This window comes from Ochlerotatus camptorhynchus, unplaced genomic scaffold, assembly GCF_037179485.1.
Source record: "Ochlerotatus camptorhynchus isolate MF236.1 unplaced genomic scaffold, CSIRO-AGI_Acam_v1.1 ptg000222l, whole genome shotgun sequence".
Taxonomy (NCBI): Eukaryota; Metazoa; Arthropoda; class Insecta; order Diptera; family Culicidae; genus Ochlerotatus; species Ochlerotatus camptorhynchus.
The window spans coordinates 5,216,803-5,238,185 of NW_027040712.1; the positions used below are offsets into that span (position 1 = coordinate 5,216,803).

General features: G+C 41.6%; 2 protein-coding genes across 2 annotated transcripts in view; both read right to left on the minus strand.

Annotated features, from left to right (window-relative positions):
• Positions 1–1,554: 1,554 nt before the first annotated feature.
• LOC135703882 (uncharacterized) lies at positions 1,555–21,076 on the minus strand. Its single transcript, XM_065225244.1, has 8 exons — positions 21,000–21,076; positions 18,356–18,421; positions 2,631–2,998; positions 2,478–2,562; positions 2,145–2,416; positions 1,966–2,077; positions 1,811–1,908; positions 1,555–1,749 (listed from the first exon to the last, which is right to left on the minus strand). The coding sequence occupies exons 1-8, from the start codon at positions 21,013–21,015 to the stop codon at positions 1,573–1,575; spliced, it is 1,194 nt and encodes a 397-aa protein (XP_065081316.1). The 5' UTR covers positions 21,016–21,076; the 3' UTR covers positions 1,555–1,572.
• LOC135703850 (uncharacterized) overlaps positions 19,248–21,383 on the minus strand; it is a 63,888-nt gene continuing 61,752 nt past the window's right edge. The window contains exons 13-14 of the mRNA XM_065225193.1: positions 21,000–21,123; positions 19,248–20,644 (exon numbers count right to left, since the gene is read on the minus strand). Of these exons, the coding sequence (XP_065081265.1) occupies positions 19,248–20,644; positions 21,000–21,123 (1,521 nt within the window). The remainder of the gene's footprint in view (positions 20,645–20,999; positions 21,124–21,383) is intronic.

The window sequence follows — 21,383 nt, forward strand, 5'->3', positions numbered from 1 at the left end:
GCCGGTGGTGTAGTGGTAAGCGTGATTACCTCTCACCTCAGCAGGCCTGGGTTCAATCCAAGTCGGCGCCGCCGGGATGTTCTGAGGCATAACATCTCTGATCACGCCTTCCTTCGGATGGGAAGTAAAGCCGTTGGTCCCCGGTTTATGAGTTGATGGATCGATAGGTGTAGGGTCCAGGTGTGGGAGCTGCCTTCCTGGCACGTCGGTAGCATTGGTGCTCAGCACGGAAAACAAGATCGACGGAAAAAACAAACCAAAGGGAAAAGGTTCCTCCAGTGGTCATCTTTTATCGACAACACCTCACCAAACTGCGTCATCTGTTCCGTGATAATATGGTTTGGCATATCAAACGGCAAATCATGCAGCTTAACATCCGTTGCTCCATCGGCAATGAAGAACGGAATACGGTAGGTGATGTCTTTGTACTCCATCGTGTGCTTGAGGTTGTGCTCTTCAGCGAATTGTTCTGCAGATTCTATTGTATCCATCTTGATGAATACGTACGATGTGATGTTGTTGAGCTGTAATCCTCGCACTTTGCTCCAATCAAGCTGAACATCTTTCGCGATGAAATCGTCCACTCGGGACGGTTTGGGTTTTGCTGGCATGACACTGAAGTCAATCACGCATAGTTGGCGGTTGGCCATGTTTGTGTTGTGTGCTGGTTCCTTTCGGAAAAGAGTAGCAAAACTCATCGGACGGGTGTCCGGAGAAAGTAAAAAAAAACACAACTTTTTCCTCTGCCGTACTTGTGTTATTGGTGTACTGGTTACCCGATCAAAGTGGATTTACAAAATGAAAGCAAATAGATATGACAATTCAATTTGATTTCAGTTGTCGCGACATAAGTCTGATATCATAATGTGCTTTCATTATGTAGTCAACAGGTTTTTCAATGAAAGCAACTTAATTTTAAGTTCTACTATTAACGTCTTGTTGAAAATTTAATCTGAGTTTATCTGTCGTTGAACTAACGATTATTGTTCATTTGTTTTGTTTAACACATTTTAGGTCATTCGTGACTTGTCCGGGGTGAGATTTGAACTCAAGACTTTCAGCGTGAGAAGCATGGATACAAACCATTGACGCCAGGCCCGTATTCTGTTAAATATTATGAACGCAAAATCAGTACTCAAATTGATTTCATTGAAAGCAGGATTAGTTTTTCGTTTGATTCAATAGTGTAGAAATATGCTCTTATTTTTGCTGTGCTAACCGTTAAGTCAACCAAAATTAGATCAATTGGACTATTCAAAATATGTTTCATAATAACAGCAAATTTTGATTTCAATTTGATTTCTGGGGTAGCTCGGGCTCGGGTAGCACTATATAAAAGAATTTGAATTTCTCAAGTCCAACACAAATGGAAACTGTACAACATTCAATAGCAAAGACATGTTTTAAATATTGTACAAAACTATTTATTTAAACAAAATCAACATACATCTTTAAGTATTATCTGTGATACAATCTTACCAACAACCAATTTGTACTAACACTGCTAATATCAACAATTGTCGAGAACCAACCATTCCCGTCCTAAAACAACAATTTCTCCATTAAAGGCACTCATTCCTTCTCCTCTTCTTGCAAACGCAAAACGTCGACCTTATTCATAAAATAGTATGTCGGCTGCCGACCTTTCAGATCCTTCATGATTCGTTTAGCTCCATTCCTGATTAGAATACGACTAATTGCTTCAACATTGCTTACTCCCATGGCATAGTGAAGAGGTGTTCGTTCGAGCTAGAACAAAATAAATTAAATTCTAGTGTCCATACGTTGAATAACAAATAGTAATAGTTACATTGTCACCGACTTTGAGAGTCAGTCTGAAGTTTGTTGCCAAATATTCAACAATTTCTTCATTTTCCATCAACACTGCCACGTGTAGCGAACATCGTCCTGTAAAGTATGTTAGTTAGATATGATCATTATGCGACGTTTAGTACTAATGCGTACCGTAGTAGTTTTTAGTCCGTGCAAGCTTTGCCCCATCTGGTTGTTGGGTTATTTCCTTCACCTTCTGCAGATCCTTTTCCCGAACGGCAGTCAACAATTTTTCGCGATTTTCCTGTTCGAAGCAAAATAATGATAAATAAGATTAGCTGACGATACGGTACATTCCTATTCCAACTTACCTCAAACTGTCTAATGCCTTCCAAAAATCGAACAACCTCCATGTGGCCCCTGGTTGATGCAACCTGTACGATTGTCGTACCATCGGTGCCGGTCACATCTACCACATGGTCATACCCATCCAGAAGCATATTGCTTAACGTTTCCAAATCACCACGGGCGGCCAATCCCATAACGTAGCGATCGATTTCCCGGGCATTATCCTGTTGGGTAGCTTGCAGTGAAACATCCCTAGCCGTACGATACAGCTCGTCACGATAAGTGATGCTTGTACCTGACGATAAATTGATTGGCATTATTCGCGTGAATTTAGCCAGGTTCATTTGAATTCTTACCAGATTCTTCAATTAATTGAATGATCGCATTTTTTCCATGCGACCGGGCACATGCAAAATGCAACATACTTTGACCATGCTCGTCCTAGAATCATCACCGAATGTAAATAGTACCATTAAATTTCATTTCCAAGCATCAATGCGTCAGCTTACCCGATTATCCACCGGTGGTGAGCTTTCTCCGGAATCCGGCGAGGGTGGCGCTTGTTCTTCCGCCCGTTCCACGTTTGTCGTTGACTGTTCGGCCATAACGTTGTTTGCCAGAGCAACCACTTGTCCGATCTCTACCGTTTTAGCCGATCCTTCCAGTTCCTTATCGGAGTCCTCCTTGACGATACCCTCGATGCTATTGTTGTTGGAGTCGTTTTTTGTCGATTCGGATATCGTTTGGCTGCTGGCACTGTTCTTCGATCGGTTCTGGTTGGCAAAGTTGTACAGATAGGTGGCCAAATAGGTGATCGGGTCTGCAGGGCGTTTGTTAGCTACTTCGGTGAGGCCCTTGATCAGGGGATCTCCGAGAGCTGAGAAGGAAAAGATGTCGGCTTAATTTGCATGGATGAAGATTTTTAGAAAATAGATGTTCAATGTGGACCAGTTAGGTCTGTGTCACAGATCGGAGAGAAAAACAAAATGAATATTTTCATAAGTTTAGGAGTTCATTGCTGGTGTTCAAATCTTTTAATTTTCCACCATGGTGAGTATAGGAGGGGTCTTTTCTCATTCCTATTTAGATAAATTTCCATGGATTTATGTTTAGTAAATTTTAAAAGGCCATTTTTACCGTAAAAAATATACCTGATATTGAACTGCTTGACTGTACTACTTTAACATATTAAAACCTAACCCCGTTGGCTATTAAAGTGCTTCAAAAATCAAGTGCACAGCTTATTAACTGAGTACAGGATTTTTAATAGATAAAAATGTGCTTTCGATATGTTTGATATTCTCATGCTGAATACTGGTTGTGTAGAAGTGGATCACTAGTGACTACCATAAAAAATGCATAGTTAGAAGTGATATAGGCATTTAAAATGGATTTTGGTATTCAATATGACTGACAGGTAGCATAAAATTTGAGTAGGTACTATTCAATAGTGTTGTTTGATTCTGCCTATAGCTGCATTATTATTAAAATCATTTATTTGAGAAACCGCGTATGTCCATTTGATACAAATACTGGAAAACAGCAAACCAAGGTCCTAAGTGGTTTCTCTAGAAATTATTATTTCGGACACAAATTTAAAATGGTTTTTCTCATTCAACTTATCTAATATTTGTAGGACAGGTGTTAGACCCCCTCCCCCATCGTAGCGTATTTTGCTATATCTAGTACATCCCCGGCCGAAATTTCTGAGACCCCTTTCCCCCCTCAAATGCTACGTCATTTATGCCTGTTCCCTAAGATGATCCAAAAAATGCCCTAAATGTGAACTACGCGGTATTTCAAATAAGCATTACATTTTTTAAGATCCGTATGATATTTGTATGGAGAAATCAATGCAAATCAATGTTTTGTCAATAGCTTTTCTGGTAGCAATTTCCCGTCATCAGCATGCCATAGAAAGTTATTTATATTAAACAGAGACACCATTTTCATTTTGTAAGTGAGTCTCTATTTTCATTATTTCGTAGGATGTTCAAGACATCCCAAAATAGTTTTTTTTTAAGACCAACAACTCGAAGACGGGTAAACCAAACTTACTAAATTTAAATTTGATCTTAGAAAAAGTGCTATTTTTTACCATGATATCGCAGTAGGCCACGCTTGAAAGCTGACGTGTTTTTCGTCAACGAATTAAATATGTTTTGCTTTAAATTTGTTAATTTGTGTGCTGAAATTTAGTTTCAAGTGTTCATAAAGTTATCATTTAGTGATACATCGTGTTTTGCCTGTGTTTGTCTTGAGTGCCTCGGTTGACCTTGAATCTAACCTAAAAAATCTACGACGCAGCTTCAGTTCGGTGTCGAAAATTGCCTCCCGGGAGTCTGGTTCACCGAGTTCGGATGCCACATTTTCGACGTGTAGTTCTGATCTATTGAGAGATTCGTCACCGTGGGCGAGTTTGAACCCGGTGCGGTTGGGAATTAGTCCGGGAACGTGCTGATAATGTGTCCGTTGCAAGTTTTGGTGGTGATTCGGTGGCCGACGTTGCCGTGAATCATCAAGTTTTCCGCTGTCGGTGTAGGAGATTGTGAGCAATATGAAAGGATACGCCCAAGACTGGACGGGTGGTAGCTGGTGGTCGTGAAAGGTTCCTGGGGAAAGCACTAGACGCGAACCACCTCCCAGATGACCATGGTAATGCAAGACAATTATTGTTCGTTGAAGGAAGTATTACGGAAAACGTGAATCACGAAATGAGATACAAAGTGTAGAGAAAAAGTTGGAAGGGTTGTATACTAGATACGACCGCAGGGTTGGCGTTGGATAACGTCTGTTGTGTGTTGTACTTAATTGTGTATATTATATTTTAGGAATATTCCTTAATAACTCTTTTGCGAAAGTTTGGTGGCCCTGATGACATTCAGCAAATTACTAGAAATATTTCCAATCGATTTATGCCATTATCTCGTAAATCTATCGAGAGACGGTTGAGTTATTATCGTTCAAAATCTTTTAATTTTTCGTAACGCATCCAAACTGACTGTTTTCAATTTTGTACCCCCGTATGTTGCCGAAAGACGCTATCCAACGTCAAAACAAAACTACGGAACCCATGGATTTGCAGGATGAAATTAACATGGTGATACCAGTCCAAATACATTTTACAATTAAAAAACAAACAAACTAAATACGTGCCAGAATTCAAAAGAACATTTTGAAACTGGTTTGATCCCACTGCGACCTAGCGAGAAGTACAGTCGACTTGTTTCGCGCTCCGGTATTTCGGAAGTTTTCTCGGTATTCGGTTGGTTTAAATTATCAGTTTTTTCTCGCTTAGTGATTACTGGCATAGTTACCGGCTAAACAATTATCTGAAAGTGAGTTTTTCTGAGAAGAAAGTGGTTTTCGGCGTCATCGGAAAGAAAATTGTTCACTTGCAATTGGATATTCGCAAACCAATTTGCGCTTCATCGGTGCGTGATCACGCATACCTGCACACAGATCATCGTCATCGAGTGTCAGCATCTGCCTCCGCATTTATACCGGTCATCCATCATCGTGTGTCCAGCTGAGTGCCGAGCCTCATACAAGCACACCACTACAAAGATCGCCCGCACACGCGCATCGAAGGTCACCCACGCTGCGCGTCGCTCCGCTGCTGCTGTGTAATCACTCGGTGGTAGTAGTATCGCAGATAAGTTTTTTTTCCTGTTTCTTTCTCTCGCCCATCAGTTAAATTTAATTTTGTGTTTCTGTGTTTGTAATTTTTTTCTGTTTATTGTGTCTGTGTGGTTTTAAGCATCGTTTCAGTGGTAGAGCGTTTACCGCTCCCACTAGTACGGCAAAATGGACGTCTAGTCAGAAGACGATATGGACATTTTGTCGGAAGATGACACCAGTTTGCCACTCGATGGCAAGAAAAGACGAAAACGTCCTGTCATTCATGGTTCGTCTCAGAAAAGCCCCCGATCGCGAGCCTATCCAGATGACTCGACTGGGCCATGGGTTGTCTACTTTCAGCCCAAAAACAAACCTTTGAACTTGATGCAAATTTCCACTGATCTGACGAAGCGATACTCGGCCGTGACCGAAATCACGAAGGTTAGGCATAATAAACTTCGTGTTGTCGTTTCTAACCTGAAGCAGGCTAACGAGATTGCTGCCTCCCAGCTCTTTACGATTGAGTACAGGGTTTACATACCAGCTCGTGATGTGGAGATCGAAGGTGTGGTCACCGAAGCGAGTCTGACCCCCGAGATCTTGGAGAAGCAGGCGGTTGGCCGTTTCAAGAACCCCTTGCTCCCCCCGGTGAAGATACTGGATGTCCAAAAACTGGGCTCAGTATCTGTAAGCGAGGGTAAAAAGAGTTTTACCCCCACAGACTCGTTTCGCGTGACCTTTTCTGGTTCAGCCCTTCCTCAGTACATCGAGTTGGGAAAACTTCGGCTACCTGTGCGCTTGTTTGTTCCTCGGGTCATGATCTGCCAAAACTGCAAACAGTTGGGACATACGGCCTCTCACTGTGGCAGCAAGGCACGCTGTTCCAAATGCGGGGAGAAGCACGAGGATGGCGCCTGCACAGTCACGGCACCAAAATGCGTGTACTGCAAAGGATCTCCTCCTCATGGTCTCTCGTCGTGTCCGGTGTATAAACAACGCGGGGAAAAACTAGAGCGCTCTCTTAAAGAACGTTCCAGGCGGTCTTTTGCAGAAATGCTTAAGACAGCCAAGCCATCGACCAACGAAACAAATCCCTTCGCTCTTTTGTCAGATGACGAGTCTGGCTCTGACTTGGCTGAGGAGGGAGTTTCTTTCAGTTTTCCGGAAGGTTCTGCCCGGAAACGAAAACGCATCCGTTCGCGGAAAGTTGCAGATCAAGAACCCCAAATCAGCTTGCCCAAATCAAGGAGTGGTGGAAAAAGGAGACTTCTACTCCTCCTGGATTCCGCAGAACTGATTATACCCAGGATTTTCCACCTCTCCCGGGGACATCCAAAACCCACGATGCCCCAATTTTCAGAACACAAGCCCCTTCTTCATCTGGGTTGTTCTCATTTGATAACATTGTGGACAGTATCCTCAATTAGCTCGATATTTCTGATCCTCTGAAAAGCATTGTTCTGGCAATGCTTCCTACTGTGAAAACCCTCTTGAAGCAGTTGACATTGAAGTGGCCCCTCCTTGCAGCAATCATCTCCTTCGATGGATAATTTTCCAAACGAGGTCGGGGATTTGATCACTGTTCTACAGTGGAATTGTCGAAGTCTTATTCCTAAGATAGAATCGTTTAAGTTTTTGGTTCACAATAATGATTGTGATGCATTTGCTCTGTGTGAAACTTGGCTCTCTTCAGATATCGATCTTCCTTTTCATGATTTTAACATTATTCGACTGGATCGTGAGGATTCGCGTGGAGGAGGAGTACTTTTGGGGATCAAAAAGTGCCATTCCTTCTATAGAGTGAATCTTCCACAATTTCCAGGTATTGAAGTTGTCGCATGTCAGGCTTTTGTTAAAGGCAAGAGCCTTTGTATTGCTTCTGTGTATATTCCTCCCCGAGTTTCGATTAGTCAAAAACAACTTTCAGATATCTGTTCAGTTCTTCCTACTCCACGGTTGATTATGGGAGATTTTAATTCCCACGGTACAGGCTGGGGGGAACTGTATGATGACAACCGTTCTACTTTGATATATGACCTCTGTGATAACTTCAATATGACAATTCTTAACAATGGAGAAGTAACACGTTTGGCTGGCCCATCCTCGAATGGAAGTAGATTAGACCTCACACTTTGCTCTAACTCATTATCGTTGGATTGCACGTGGAATGTGATCCAAGATCCCCACGGTAGTGATCACTTGCCGATCAAAGTTTCAGTTGCCAGTGGGTTCAATCCGTCGGAACCCGTTACCGTCGCGTACGATCTTACCCGTAATATCGATTGGACAAAGATCAAGAATGTGATAGAAGATGCCCTAACGTCGGTAGAAGGGCTTCCACCGTTGGAGGAATATAACTTCCTCTCCAATCTGATCTTGGACAGCGCGCTTCAAGCTCAAACTCGGCCGGTTCCAGGAACGTCTTTCCGTAGGAAACCTCCTTCCCCTTGGTGGGACCAGCAATGCACTGAGGCTTATCGTAAAAAGTCCGACGCGTTTAAGCTTTTCCGGAAACGCGGAACACCCGAGTATTTCGAAGCGTACTCGACTCTTGAACACGAACTCAAGAGCCTCATCAAAGCCAAGAAACGCGGATACTGGCGGCAATTCGTGGACGGTTTATCGCGCGAAACGTCGATGAATACGCTTTGGAACACGGCGCGAAGGATGCGTAACCGGTCTTCGAACAACGAGAGCGAGGAGTACTCGGATCGGTGGATTCTCAAGTTCGCGCGAAAAGTATGTCCTGATTCCGTGCCGGCACAGATGATTCCTCGCGAAACGACGAATTCGGTAGACGAGATCAGCCAGCCTTTTTCAATGCTGGAGCTCTCACTCGCGCTCCTTTCGTGTCGCAATTCGGCTCCGGGGGCTGATAGGATCAAGTTCGACTTGTTGAAGAACCTCCCAGACGTCGCTAAGAGGCGCATGTTGAACTTGTTTTGTCAGTTCCTGGAGTTCAATATTGTTCCAGATGATTGGAGGCGAATGAGAGTTATAGCCATTAAAAAGCCTGGAAAACCCGCGTCAGATCACAACTCGTATCGTCCCATCGCGATGTTATCGTGCATTCGAAAATTGTTGGAGAAAATGATCCTTTTTCACCTCGACAAATGGGTTGAGACGAACCACCTACTCTCAGATACTCAATTTGGTTTCCGTAGGGGTAAGGGAACGAACGACTGTCTCGCGTTGCTTTCCACAGAAATCCAGTTGGCTTTTGCTAAAAAAGAGCAAATGGCTTCTGTGTTCTTGGATATTAAGGGGGCTTTTGATTCAGTATCGGTTGAAGTCCTTTCAGACAAACTCCACGCTTGTGGCCTTTCCCCATTAATTAATAACTTTTTGTACAATTTGCTGTCAGAGAAACATATGAGCTTTTCTCATGGAAACTCTACAGCTTCTCGATTTAGTTACATGGGTCTCCCCCAGGGCTCATGTTTAAGCCCCCTTTTGTACAATTTCTATGTCAGAGAAATTGACAATTGTTTAAGTGACAACTGCACGTTGAGACAACTTGCAGATGATGGCGTAGTGTCTATGACAGGGCCCAAAGGGGTCAACCTGCAAGGACCCTTACAGGATACCTTAGACAATTTGTCTACTTGGGCTATCCAGCTAGGTATCGAATTCTCCACGGAGAAAACTGAGTTGGTCGTTTTTTCTAGGAAGCATAGCCCAGCACAACCGAAGCTTCAACTTTTGGGTAAGCCGATCACTCATTCCATGTCTTTCAAATATCTTGGGGTCTGGTTCGATTCCAAATGCACCTGGAGATCCCACATTGAGTATCTGAGACGAAAATGCCAACAAAGGATCAATTTTCTCCGAACACTTACCGGAACGTGGTGGGGAGCTCATCCGCAAGATCTTCTAACGTTGTACCGGACAACGATTTTATCGGTTTTGGAGTACGGTAGTTTTTGCTTCCAGTCGGCGGCTAAAACTCACATCATCAAACTGGAACGTATCCAGTATCGTTGTCTTCGTATCGCGTTAGGATGCATGCACTCGACTCATACGATGAGTTTTGAAGTGTTGGCGGGCATGTTGCCACTATCGGATCGGTTTTCGGAATTGTCCCTTAGGCTCCTCACCCGTTGTGAAGTTATGAACCCACTGGTAATCGAAAACTTTGAGAAGCTTCTTGAGCTAAACCCTCAAACTCGTTTTATGTCATTGTACTACGTGTACATAACTCAGGATGTCAGCCCTTCACAGCATAATCCCCATCGTGTATGCTTCTCCGACTTCGGCAATTCAGTTAGTTTTGATTTATCTATGACGCGGGAGATTCGTGGAATCCCAGAACATCATCGTTCCATGATTGTTCCGTCAATTTACGCTGCAAAGTTTGGCCAAGTTGATTCCGCAAGATCGTTCTTCACAGATGGATCACTAATAGAGTCGTCCGCTGGTTTTGGTATTTTTAACGAATTTCATAGCGCCTCTCGAATGCTTCAAGCTCCTTGTTCCGTATATGTTGCTGAACTGGCGGCAATATATTATACGCTAGAAACGATCGCCTCACTTGCACCAGATCACTATTTTATTTTTACGGATAGTCTCAGTTCTGTCGAGGCTATTCGCTCTATGAGGCCGGTAAAGCACTCCTCGTATTTTCTCATGAAAATACGAGAGCTTTTAAGTGCTTTATCTTTAAGATCTTTTGTCATCACTTTTGCATGGGTCCCATCTCATTGCTCGATTCCGGGCAATGAGATGGCTGACTCACTTGCTAAGGTGGGCGCTATGCAAGGCGATATTTACGATCGACAAATCGCCTACAATGAATTTTTCTTCATTTATCGTCAACAGTCGCTCACAAGCTGGCAAAATAAATGGAGTGAAGGAAGTTTGGGACGATGGCTATTCTCGATCATCCCTAAGGTGTCGAAGAGTCCTTGGTTCAAGGGGTTGGATGTGGGTCGAGACTTCATTCGTCTGATGTCTCGCCTCATGTCCAATCACTATTCGTTAAACGCTCACTTGTTTCGTGTTGGGCTGGGAGACAGCAATCTCTGTGAATGTGGACAAGGTTACCAAGACGCCGATCACATCCTTTGGTCTTGTGCTGAGCATCGTGGAGTCAGATCTGAGCTGTGCGATTCCCTTCGGGCTCGAGGTAGACAACCTAATGTTCCAGTTCGGGATATTTTGGCTAGACGTGATCTGGAGTTTATGAAACTCATATATGTTTACTTTAAGAATACTAACCTTAGATTGTAAGTTTGATTAACCTTGTGTTTAGTTTTTGTATTGTGCGTGTAGGTTTTTTTTTAATGTTTGTCTTCAAGATGAATAGAAATAAGTTCACGTTTTAGGATTAATTAAATATTTGTATAATAAATCATATTTCAAACCTCCTTCTCCCTTTACCCATCCAAAAAATTGTAAATCTCCACTAACCTCGAGACGACCGCGAGTAATCGGTTCAATTCCTTTAACTCTAGATTTAAAACATTAATCATAATCATGTATAATGAAAATGATAACTCGGCTCTGTAAAGTTTATTCGATTGAGCCTGTACAAATAAATTATTATAAAAAAAAAAAAAAAATTTGAAACTGGAAGTTAGTGTGTAATACTAATATCCAAATTGATAGAGGTAATACATACATGCGGGGCTTATTGTAAGTGAAAGTAACCTCGGAATGGGCGTGACTCTCCAGACATTCTGAAATGAGTTGCTGGATCTGCAATAGAGCTATCACCTTCCAACATCCTGACTAAAACTGTCTACAATATATGCGACATTGTAGAGAGAGTTCTTCCATAATAACACTGCCGGTTAGTGGGTACACACATACACACACATATAACCTGGTATATTTACCATGTAACATTTTTTTTCCTTTGGTTTGTTTTTTCCGTCGATCTTGTTTTCCGTGCTGAGCACCAATGCTACCGACGTGCCAGGAAGGCAGCTCCCACACCTGGACCCTACCTATCGACCCATCAACTCATGAACCGGGGACCAACGGCTTTACTTCCCATCCGAAGGAAGGCGTGATCAGAGATGTTATGCCTCAGAACATCCCGGCGGCGCCGACTGGGATTGAACCCAGGCCTACTGGGGTGAGAGGTAATCACGCTTACCACTACACCACCGGCGCCGTTACCATGTAACATTGAAGCTAGAGACTTACTTCCAAAGATAAAACGGCGTATCTTTATAATGTAAATAACTTTGTACAACATGTTGATTATGAGAAATTACTATTAGAAAAGTTATTTACAAAATATAGATTTTCATTTATTTCTCCATACAAGAATCTTAAAAAATGTAATTTAAATTGTAATGTTGATTTCGTGGGCGAAAATTCTCGTTAAAAAATATCTAAAACTTTGCTCCTAACACCATTTTGCTAACTCAACTTAAAAAACACGATAGACAACAAATTGATGGAAGCTTAATTATTGTAAAATATTCGTATGCTAAGATGCTGCCATAGTTCAGCGCCGTTGAAAGCTTCTGTTTTTTCTATCCAAATCGAAGTGCACCATGGGCAAGATTTACACCCCGTAACGTGGGTAGATCACCTTTTCGTGGTACGTTACGGGATGTAAGATCTACCACCGATTCCTAGTCCTGACTACTTCAAACTAGGGGAACAGGATTTTTCAGTAATCCAAGGAACACATCTTAGTCCTTGTTACTTTTTATGCCGTGTTGATAGTGACAAGACTCGGCTTTGTCTACCGAGGATGATCTTGAAACAAGGCAAAAAAAATGAGTTAGTTGTCTTCATCTATGTGATTCCTAATCTTAGGGTTCTAGACTAGGGTTCTGATGCATGGTCATTATCGGTGTCGTACCTTAATTTTGTTGCTAAGGAATCCAATTTTGACTGACAAAGGGGCGCGCCTTTGAAGGGTGTTTCAACACTCCGAAGGGTATAAATAGCGGGACCTTTCAATTAGAGTCGGATCCTTGCGATAAATGCAAGAGTGGAAACTGTAAAAAAATCGAATACTTCATCATTTCTCAATAGTGATGGAGTAATACGACATGCACTAATCTAAGGACACGGGATATACTACAATAGATCAATTTACTGGTCGCAGAAGTGTTAGGTCCCGAACAGAGGAAAAAAAAAAGATTTACAATTTCGTGAAAGCACTAGATGTGAATCACGTTGAGATGGATGCAACGTACAGTTTAGTTTAGTTTCTTTATTATCGAGACTTTCAGCCGTATAACGTACAGGATTTTGGAAAAGAAAGCAGTTTTCATCAAATTCAAATCAGGAGCAAGTATGCATTATGCTCTAATGCATACCTCGATAAATATAGGTCCCATTATACTGAGAGAAAGACGGTGGATGGAGGTAAGGATGTCGCTGGGGGGGGGGGGGCTATGTTCAAAACGATTTACCACTGGGGGTGCCAGACAATGATCTAACGTTGGTGCTGGGAATGTACGGGAATGTGAATCGTATCATCCAGGAGACCTTCCCCGTGAAGTTGGGCATCGACATGTAAACAGGTGTGTGAGGTGTATACTTTATGCCGGGAATAAGGATATACCATTGCGTCCGCATCGTGCACTCTTGCCGTCCGGATCTATTTGCTTTTTGCTGAAGGAAGTGTTACTGCTACCTAAAGCTACAACACTTTTCAGTGCTCAATATACCTGTACATTATCTACCTTGTTTGACTCTTATTCCTCTTTGATTCTTGTTGGACCCTGCCCGAGGGTTAATGAACAGCCCCTTAGTTGAACGGGACTCTAGTCTCCTTCCACCCCATTGCTGGTTGTCAAGGTGCTGTGATTCACCTTTAACCGCTGACTTGCTTCTGCTTACTGCAGGGCCCAGTGTCCCAACCGGTGAAAAATAACGATTTTGAATTGGCTCACTACTTGACTAGCCTATCCCAAGTACCAGTGTTGGAAAAATCATTTTCAAAAAAAGTTCTATCACAGCTCATTGCAGAGATAAATCCCAAAAGAACTTCTCACAAAAAGTTCGCGAACGAGAGATGATAAAAAGTTCATGAAAGCGTAGAGCGGGAGAAATTTTCATTTCGTATCGCGAAAGATCTTTCGTCTCTCCATCTCACATCATTTCACACGTACTCGTGATTCGAACCAACCAAATATCCCCTCAGCTTTGTTCTTTTTTGTTTCCAGCGAGTAAAGGTAGGCGATGATCACGCGAGAGTGTCTGTTTGTTTACTTCTCGTTCTCCGATATTTTTCGCATCCTTCACATTAAATACCATTTCCAGATAACATTGAGATTTGGGCGTAATTGCTTTTGTAAACAAACACCTCATTCAGCGATTTCTCACGAATCAAAGCACAATCTAGCAAACTATACTATACCAAATGAATCATTCCTCTTCCTGTCTGTGTTGTTAGTTTTTTAGATTGAACTTTAATTCACGAGAAATCGGCGAATTAAGTGTGTGTTTACAAAAGAAATTACGCCCTAATCTCAAAGTTTTCCGGATTTATTTATAGTTTTAGTTCTCAATGCAACCAGCTAATAGTAGATACTTGTAACTATTCACCAATAGTCTAATCTTTGCTGACCAAATCATCATTTGTGGCTGTACTCTTCGACAAGAAGAACTATGCTATTAGTGCGAAGTACAGTTAGACCACTGAGATTGGCGCTTAGAAATGTTTAGTGTTAGCTAGCAAGCATTCTGTTGATTAGTCTTACTCAGTGCTGTAAATTTTCATATCATTCGATTGAAGATGAACCACTACAACCATTCAATCAATTCTGTGTAAACGAATTCTCACATGACCATAATTTGAAGAGCCCCTTTCTCATTCGAAGCTCATTGTCACTGTCAATTGAGTCACTCAGTAGCATTTGATATACGACAGTGGAGTATGGAAGAAATCCAGGAAAATGGTCCCGAACAGACAAGTCGACCCGATGTCGGATCAATGTAAGGCTAATTTAAGGTCGATGTCGACCCAATGTCGTGTTAATGTCAGGTCAATTTTGGGTTTATGTCGGGTCAACATCGGGTTGGGGTTTGATAGAAGTCAGGTTGGTGTCGGGTTGGCTTAGCTTTTTCGCCGGAATGTCGACCAGAGCTCCGTTTGTGTGTAGGTTACACTCAATCGAATGATATATAGCGTTTCTCAAATGAGAATGATCCATGCCTTCGTCAAATGACTAAGCAACTGATATCACCCATTCGGAGGAGGTCCCCTTTGATAGCGAATAGCTACTTTTCTCATTTTCATCAAAAATGTTCAAATGATTTTGAGAATTTACAGCACTGGTAATAGCACAGTGAAAAAGTTCACCACCACCTATATTCCCAACCATCCCCCTGCATATAATTATTGCATAAGAGCTTACAGGAACGATAATACGAACACTAGTGATGAGAGGAGCCATGCATTAACTGTATTTCGTGAAAATGAGGATACATTAGGCGCTCCTCCTTCCGCAACCCCCGGTTTTAATATAAAAATTGCTAGTCACAAAATCTTACACTACCCTCCCCGTTCCTCGTTAACGTTGACGCTTGTACTGCTTCATTCATTTTTTTGCCAGAAACCAATGCACCAATCAATCAGTTGCACAAAACTGTTCACATCATCCTGATAACGGCTACTTTAAACAACAGGCGCCAGTAGACAGCCAGGTACCAGACTTATCAGTCTTTAGAGATTGTATTGATTTACTCGGGATAGCTTTCTGTCTATAATCTTTCCCTTGTGAAATGTGCACTGCAATTTTCAAGAACGAATGTGGTGTAAAGAGATAGAGAGAGAAAATGATCTGATATTTTTCGTATCCTCACGTTGGTGATTCGAGTTAAAAAAGTTCGCGATATCTCATTCTCTCATCCCAGAAAGTTCGCTCAGGAAATATTGGAGTGTGAAACTAGTGAGGGAAAGTTCCCAAGAGAAAACGTATCGCAAGCGAAAATGATATTTTGGTGAGAATTCCATCACTGCCAAGTACATCTATAAGCGTACCCCATTCTAGTCGAAATTCTATTACCCAACAAACAATTTTAGTTGCAGATCAGCTTATACAGACAAAAATTAGCTGCATAAGGCAATTTTCGGCTGTATACGCTAGTCTGCAGCTAAAATTGTTAGTTGGGTACTACCCTATGTTTGTTTTGAGAAGCTATGAAAGTTTGACAGATAAAATGGGGGGTTCGTGGATTTTCATGTGTTTCAAGGGGTGCATAGATTAGCTTGGGACCGAAGATAGTACCAGAGCTGAGCCAAAAAGTTGAGCACGTTTCTTCGGGACCTTCTGGTCTTAGAGTTACCTCTATGGTACCACACCTTCCGAAGCGGTAATGAGCAGAGGCACGACAGCAGCGCTGTTTTATATCTTTTCAGGTTCAAGCAGAAAGATGTGCAACCAAGTGGTACTCGATTATGACGATTGGGTTTGGGAAAAACGTTTATTTCATATCCTACCGATTGACGTATTTGGATTTAATTTTTTTTTTTTTTTTTTGCTGCAAATTTCATTTATAAATGAAAAAGTTACAAGTGTTCAAAACCTAACACTATTTCACCACACATATTTTTTGATTGCACCCCAGTATAGTCGACAAAGACGTAGTTCTACGTCAAAAAAATGATATACCGTGGACCCCCGGTAATCTGACCGTGTTTAATCTGAACACCTTTAAGTTTGAACCTCGCTAATCTGCACGCCGTGCAAACTAAAAGTTGTTCAAACGTCATTAAGCACATGGAATGGAGTAAAGTGAAATGGAACGATCTTAAACGAAAAGCAGAATCAAAACAAAACAACAAATAAGTTTACCAGAAACTCGCTTTTCTAATGATCATAGAATTACTAAATAGAAGTTTAAATTAAAAATGAACCCCGTTAATATGAACGAAGTGTCGTTCAGATTAACGGAGGTCCACGGCATGTGCTTTCCGAGCTGTTTTAAAGTCATTGCATAGATCATTGCACAGTGAGCCTAGAATTTTATGAATAATTTTGGTTCCATAAATTTAATAGAAAAGCGGTCTTCAGCTAAGTTGTGACTGAAAAAATGTCATACAAACAAAGATATAAATTTTTGTGTGTAGGTAAATATGGTGCTTTCTCATAGTAATTCCCATACAAACTTCAAATGGTTTTGCAGAGTCAGTTTCTTACCAAACAAGTTCAAATTTTCGGAGGCTGAAAAAGTGGTGCATGTTTCTGTTCAATATGATGCACATAAATGAAGTGTCACATAACATATAAATTTACATTATAATTCATGTGAAACTCTGAGAAATTTCATGAAATGTTGCAAATATTGTATACAATTGTCCATCTTTGAAAACAACATTGCTTACAAGCTGTTCGTTTGCGTAAAATGAAATACAGGTTTACGTGAATGAATGTATACATCACAGCAGAGTATGCTTTTTTTGTTGTAAATTCAACAATATTTAAAAGATATTCGATAACTGTAGGTAGCATTTTGGATAATACTACTTTTTTCAATAATTCATAAAATTTTTTTTATTAATTGTCCAGCAAATACACATTGTCAGTAGGTAGAATTTTATCTAAACTAAAATATAAATACATTTTTTTTTTAATAGGGTAAATGACGGCTTCGGCATGCCAGACTATTTTCGGCAACCCAAATTGAAACACTATTTTCACTGGATTTTCTTACGAAAACACTTCGCTGAATGCATGCAAACGATTCTTTATGCTTTCAGCTTCAATTTGACTATATTTTTACCACTGAGAAAAAGCAAGTTTTTCTTGAAATGAAACACACGCACTACAAATGGTAGCAGATTTCGAGTTGCCGATAATAGAACAGCAGATTTACATGCAGTTCAAATGGAACGGTTGCCGAAGAAAAACTGGTTGCCGACAATACTCGCTCTCACTAGAGAAGATTGGAGCTTTGTAAAAGCGTTTCAAAACAGTTTTTGACAATTCTTTCGACTGAAATTTTTAGAGCAGCTGGCAGCAAAAGATTGTAAACAAACCAATACTGCATATGTGTGCGTTCCATAGAGAAAAAGGCTATAGAAAGAAGGTCGCTGCTTAGGTTGCCGAGAATACGTAAATTCCCCTATGTAATTTGAGTTATTACAATTTTGTTTGATAATTTTGATTTTTTTTTTTATAAATTAAATATTTTTTTACAGTGTATATTTTTCTTGAAAGCCACAATACTGGAAGACACCATCTTTTTTTTCTATTTGTTTCCGTCGATCTTTTCCGTACTGAGTACCAATGCTACCGACGCCAGGGGGCAGCTCTCACACCTGGACCCTACCTATCAACCCATCAACTAATGGACCGGAGAACAACGGCTTTACTGCCCTTCCCAAATATGAGTAAATTTCGTATGGAAAGAAAATGCTATGAATCAATTGGAATCAGTCGCTGAGTCGTTCTGATTGACCGTGCAGTTAAATAGGTATTTGTATCGTCGTGACGTTATCCAGTATTAAGTGAGATTAGCTTGTTGTATGTCATGTACCATGCGTCCGCTTGATTTTCGAAAAAGACTTCAACGGCTGGGCAACGAACCCGAGGATGGTTTGCATAATTAATCTTCAATCAATCTCCCAGGCTGGTCCCAGGTAACCATATTGTACCACCACCATAATGTTTATTGAAATTGTACTGCACATACTTACATGTCGCCAGATATCGACCTTCCTCCGTGCGAAATAAGGGAATCTCTACTTGTGGATCGTTCAGCTCTGGAAAAAAATATTACAGCAAATGACACAGAAGATCACGTTAGCTTTATAAGTTCAACCGATCCATATCGAATAAACGAGTAATCTTTACCATTGAATAATGCATGCAACAGATGTAGCGCAGTCGAAAGACAATGCAACTCAAGATAATATATAGAACAGAAAACTGACAATCACTATAAACTAAAGTAAATGTGAACGCTAACAGTTCCTACTATAAAAGCTACTGATGAACATACAAGCTGTTGGAAAGATTTCACAGGTGGAAAAATTTATAATCGTTTTTCGTATGTTGATGTTGTATGTATAGGTTAGAAAATTAGTAACAAGTGTCGTCAACACGGTCATCACGAGAGCGTACTTCTCAATCTCAAACATTGATGCGGTTCTGTCAAATGATACATCAAGCACAGAGGTTGTTTGATTGTTCAGGCATATTTATATTGGATAAGAATAAGAAAAATATCACACTGGAAACACCGAGAGGATAAAATGTATGGTGAGTTAAAATTAAAGCACTACTAACCCGCTCCAAGTCCAGTCAAAATCTTTCCAACACTTTGTACTCTTTCCCTCGCATACGGCTACGGTCTTGGCTCAGCTCTAATGTTTTCTCTAAGTGGTACTTGATTAGCGTTAAATTGTTACGAATAGTTAGAATATATGGAAATTTCAGGAACTTTTGTAGCACATAATTGGTTACACACTATCGGTTAATCCTTAACATCGAATAAGAGAGTTTGTTAGTTGCTGAAGCTACGTCTCTAAGAGTGGTGATGAAGACGAACAATGAACGGAGTGCGGTGTTCTGCGGCGTAGGTGTCGCCTAGTGAGTTGGCGCCGCTTCCACCAAACTATTCTTTTTCTTACGAAATATCTTCAACAGCGTGGCCGCAATGTGCAACGAGTTGGACATCGAGAGTTCCTTCTCCAGAGCGACAATGTTCGTAATGGCACCGGTATAGTCCTGGAAGATTTGCCATTCGGTTTGCGAAAGGGAGCGCATATTGCTCATGCGGACCGTGGAGTTTTCGTCGGAGGTGAGTAAGTGAAGTCCTCGGACTACGCACAGATGCCGCAGGTTTTCACGTTCTTTGCGCAGATGAGGCAGTTCAAGGAATAGGGTTATTTTGAGACCGGTTCCAAGGAAAGACGGTCGGGAGACGAGATAACCGAGGAAGTAGCTGTGCTTGAACTGGATCTTGCCTTCAAGGAAATTCATGGCACGCCCTATCTTGGAGTATGCACTGCCAATGTCGGCTGGATTCTTCGAGCTCGTGCAGCACAGTATTCGTAAGTGTTCTTGGGCGTTGATCCAAGCTACCAGATCTTGCCTTTGGTTTACGTAGACTCCACGACCGTAAGGCCAATATTTTCCATTGAGAGCGGTCGATTCAGCCGTTTGGTATGGGTCCGTGTAATCTAACATGGGTATCAATAGCCCGGAAGAGGCGAGGATAGTTCGAATTTCGGAGGGATTCTCCAGGATTTCATTCATTGTGTAGTAAGTTCCAAGCTCCTCATCCTCGATAGCTTTGGCAAATGCCATCGAAAGAATCTTAGACGTAAGTATTCGCTCTACTTTTTCCAGCTGAGCTATGCTGTGGTTTAACGGAAAATCGTATTCGTCTAGATTTCGGGTGCACTCGATAACTACTCCGGTAATAAATTTTCCGGAAGTATCCAGATTCAAGTGCACTTCACTGGGATTCTCACGAAGTACGTTTCCGTTGCTTTCCCCGTGCTGATTGCCAGTGTCCTCAACAACGTATCGTGGAAAGAACTGCATCTGGGGATGCGGAACGAAGTCTTGTTGCAGTTCCATGCAATGCATGTCCTTGATAAGCGGTACTAGGAACTCTTGAAAGACGACAAACACATCGTAGTCCGGGATCACGATTCCAACGTTAAGATCTTCGTCGATTTTCTTCTCCTTGGTGGCCTTCTTCATTGCGGGCCAAATCACATCAAACAGGTTGTGATCCAGTTTGGTTTGGCGCTTCTTTATTTTGTCGAATACACTTCGCTTCATAAATCTTGCCAAGTACGAGGTGATGAGAATCCTCAATGACGATGCACTACCGGGGACACTATTCACCGGAAGCGAAACGGATTTCATCAGTTCATCAACCGGTTCGTGGATGATTTTGAAACATCGCTCCAGTGTAGTTAACGTATCAACGTCATCCAACTCGCGACGAGCACTGTGCTGATCGTCGGGCACTACATCCCGGTGTTACAATCCACGTACCCGACAATGTATGAGCGTAAAGCGGGGAATGAGAATAAACATGACAAATGATGAGTAAAAGTCGTTGAAAACAATCTGAACGCTTTAGTTTAGTGTCGGTGGAAGCCAAGTTGTAGTTTCATCCATCTGAATTTTCTCTAGAAAGGAACACTTTTCAAAAAGCAAAAAATCCCTCGGTTCGGATTTATGCGAGTGCCAAATGGAGAAAAACAATTCTAGCCGGATCCGCGTGACAAAAAAAAAATGGTTGTAACGAATGGACAACATCTAGCAATTCAGGATTCGCACGCGCTTTGTAGTTAAGACTGAGACCGTAGTCGTACCTACCTTGATCGTTGAGCATAGAGTCAGCCAGATCTTCCTCTGCTCCGTAGTCCTGCAGCAGTTGACGATGAGAAAGCAGATCCTTGGTTTGCTCGTGATCCAGATAGAACTCGGCCGGATGGTTTGACTGTTCGGATGGGAATGTCGTTTCATGTAACGAAAAAAGCATATAACAGTGCACGTCACGCTCTACTCTTCGTCCTTGGTTGCATTTGCAATCACTCTTCACGTATGTTACATGAATAAACCAATGCCCGCAATACAGTGACATCGCAAAGGCCGCAAATCAATAACTGTTGCAGCACACTCATGAATAAATAATACTTCAATATACAACCTAGGGAACAGGGCAAATTTGCTCGGCTTTGTGATGAACCCACTAAAAAA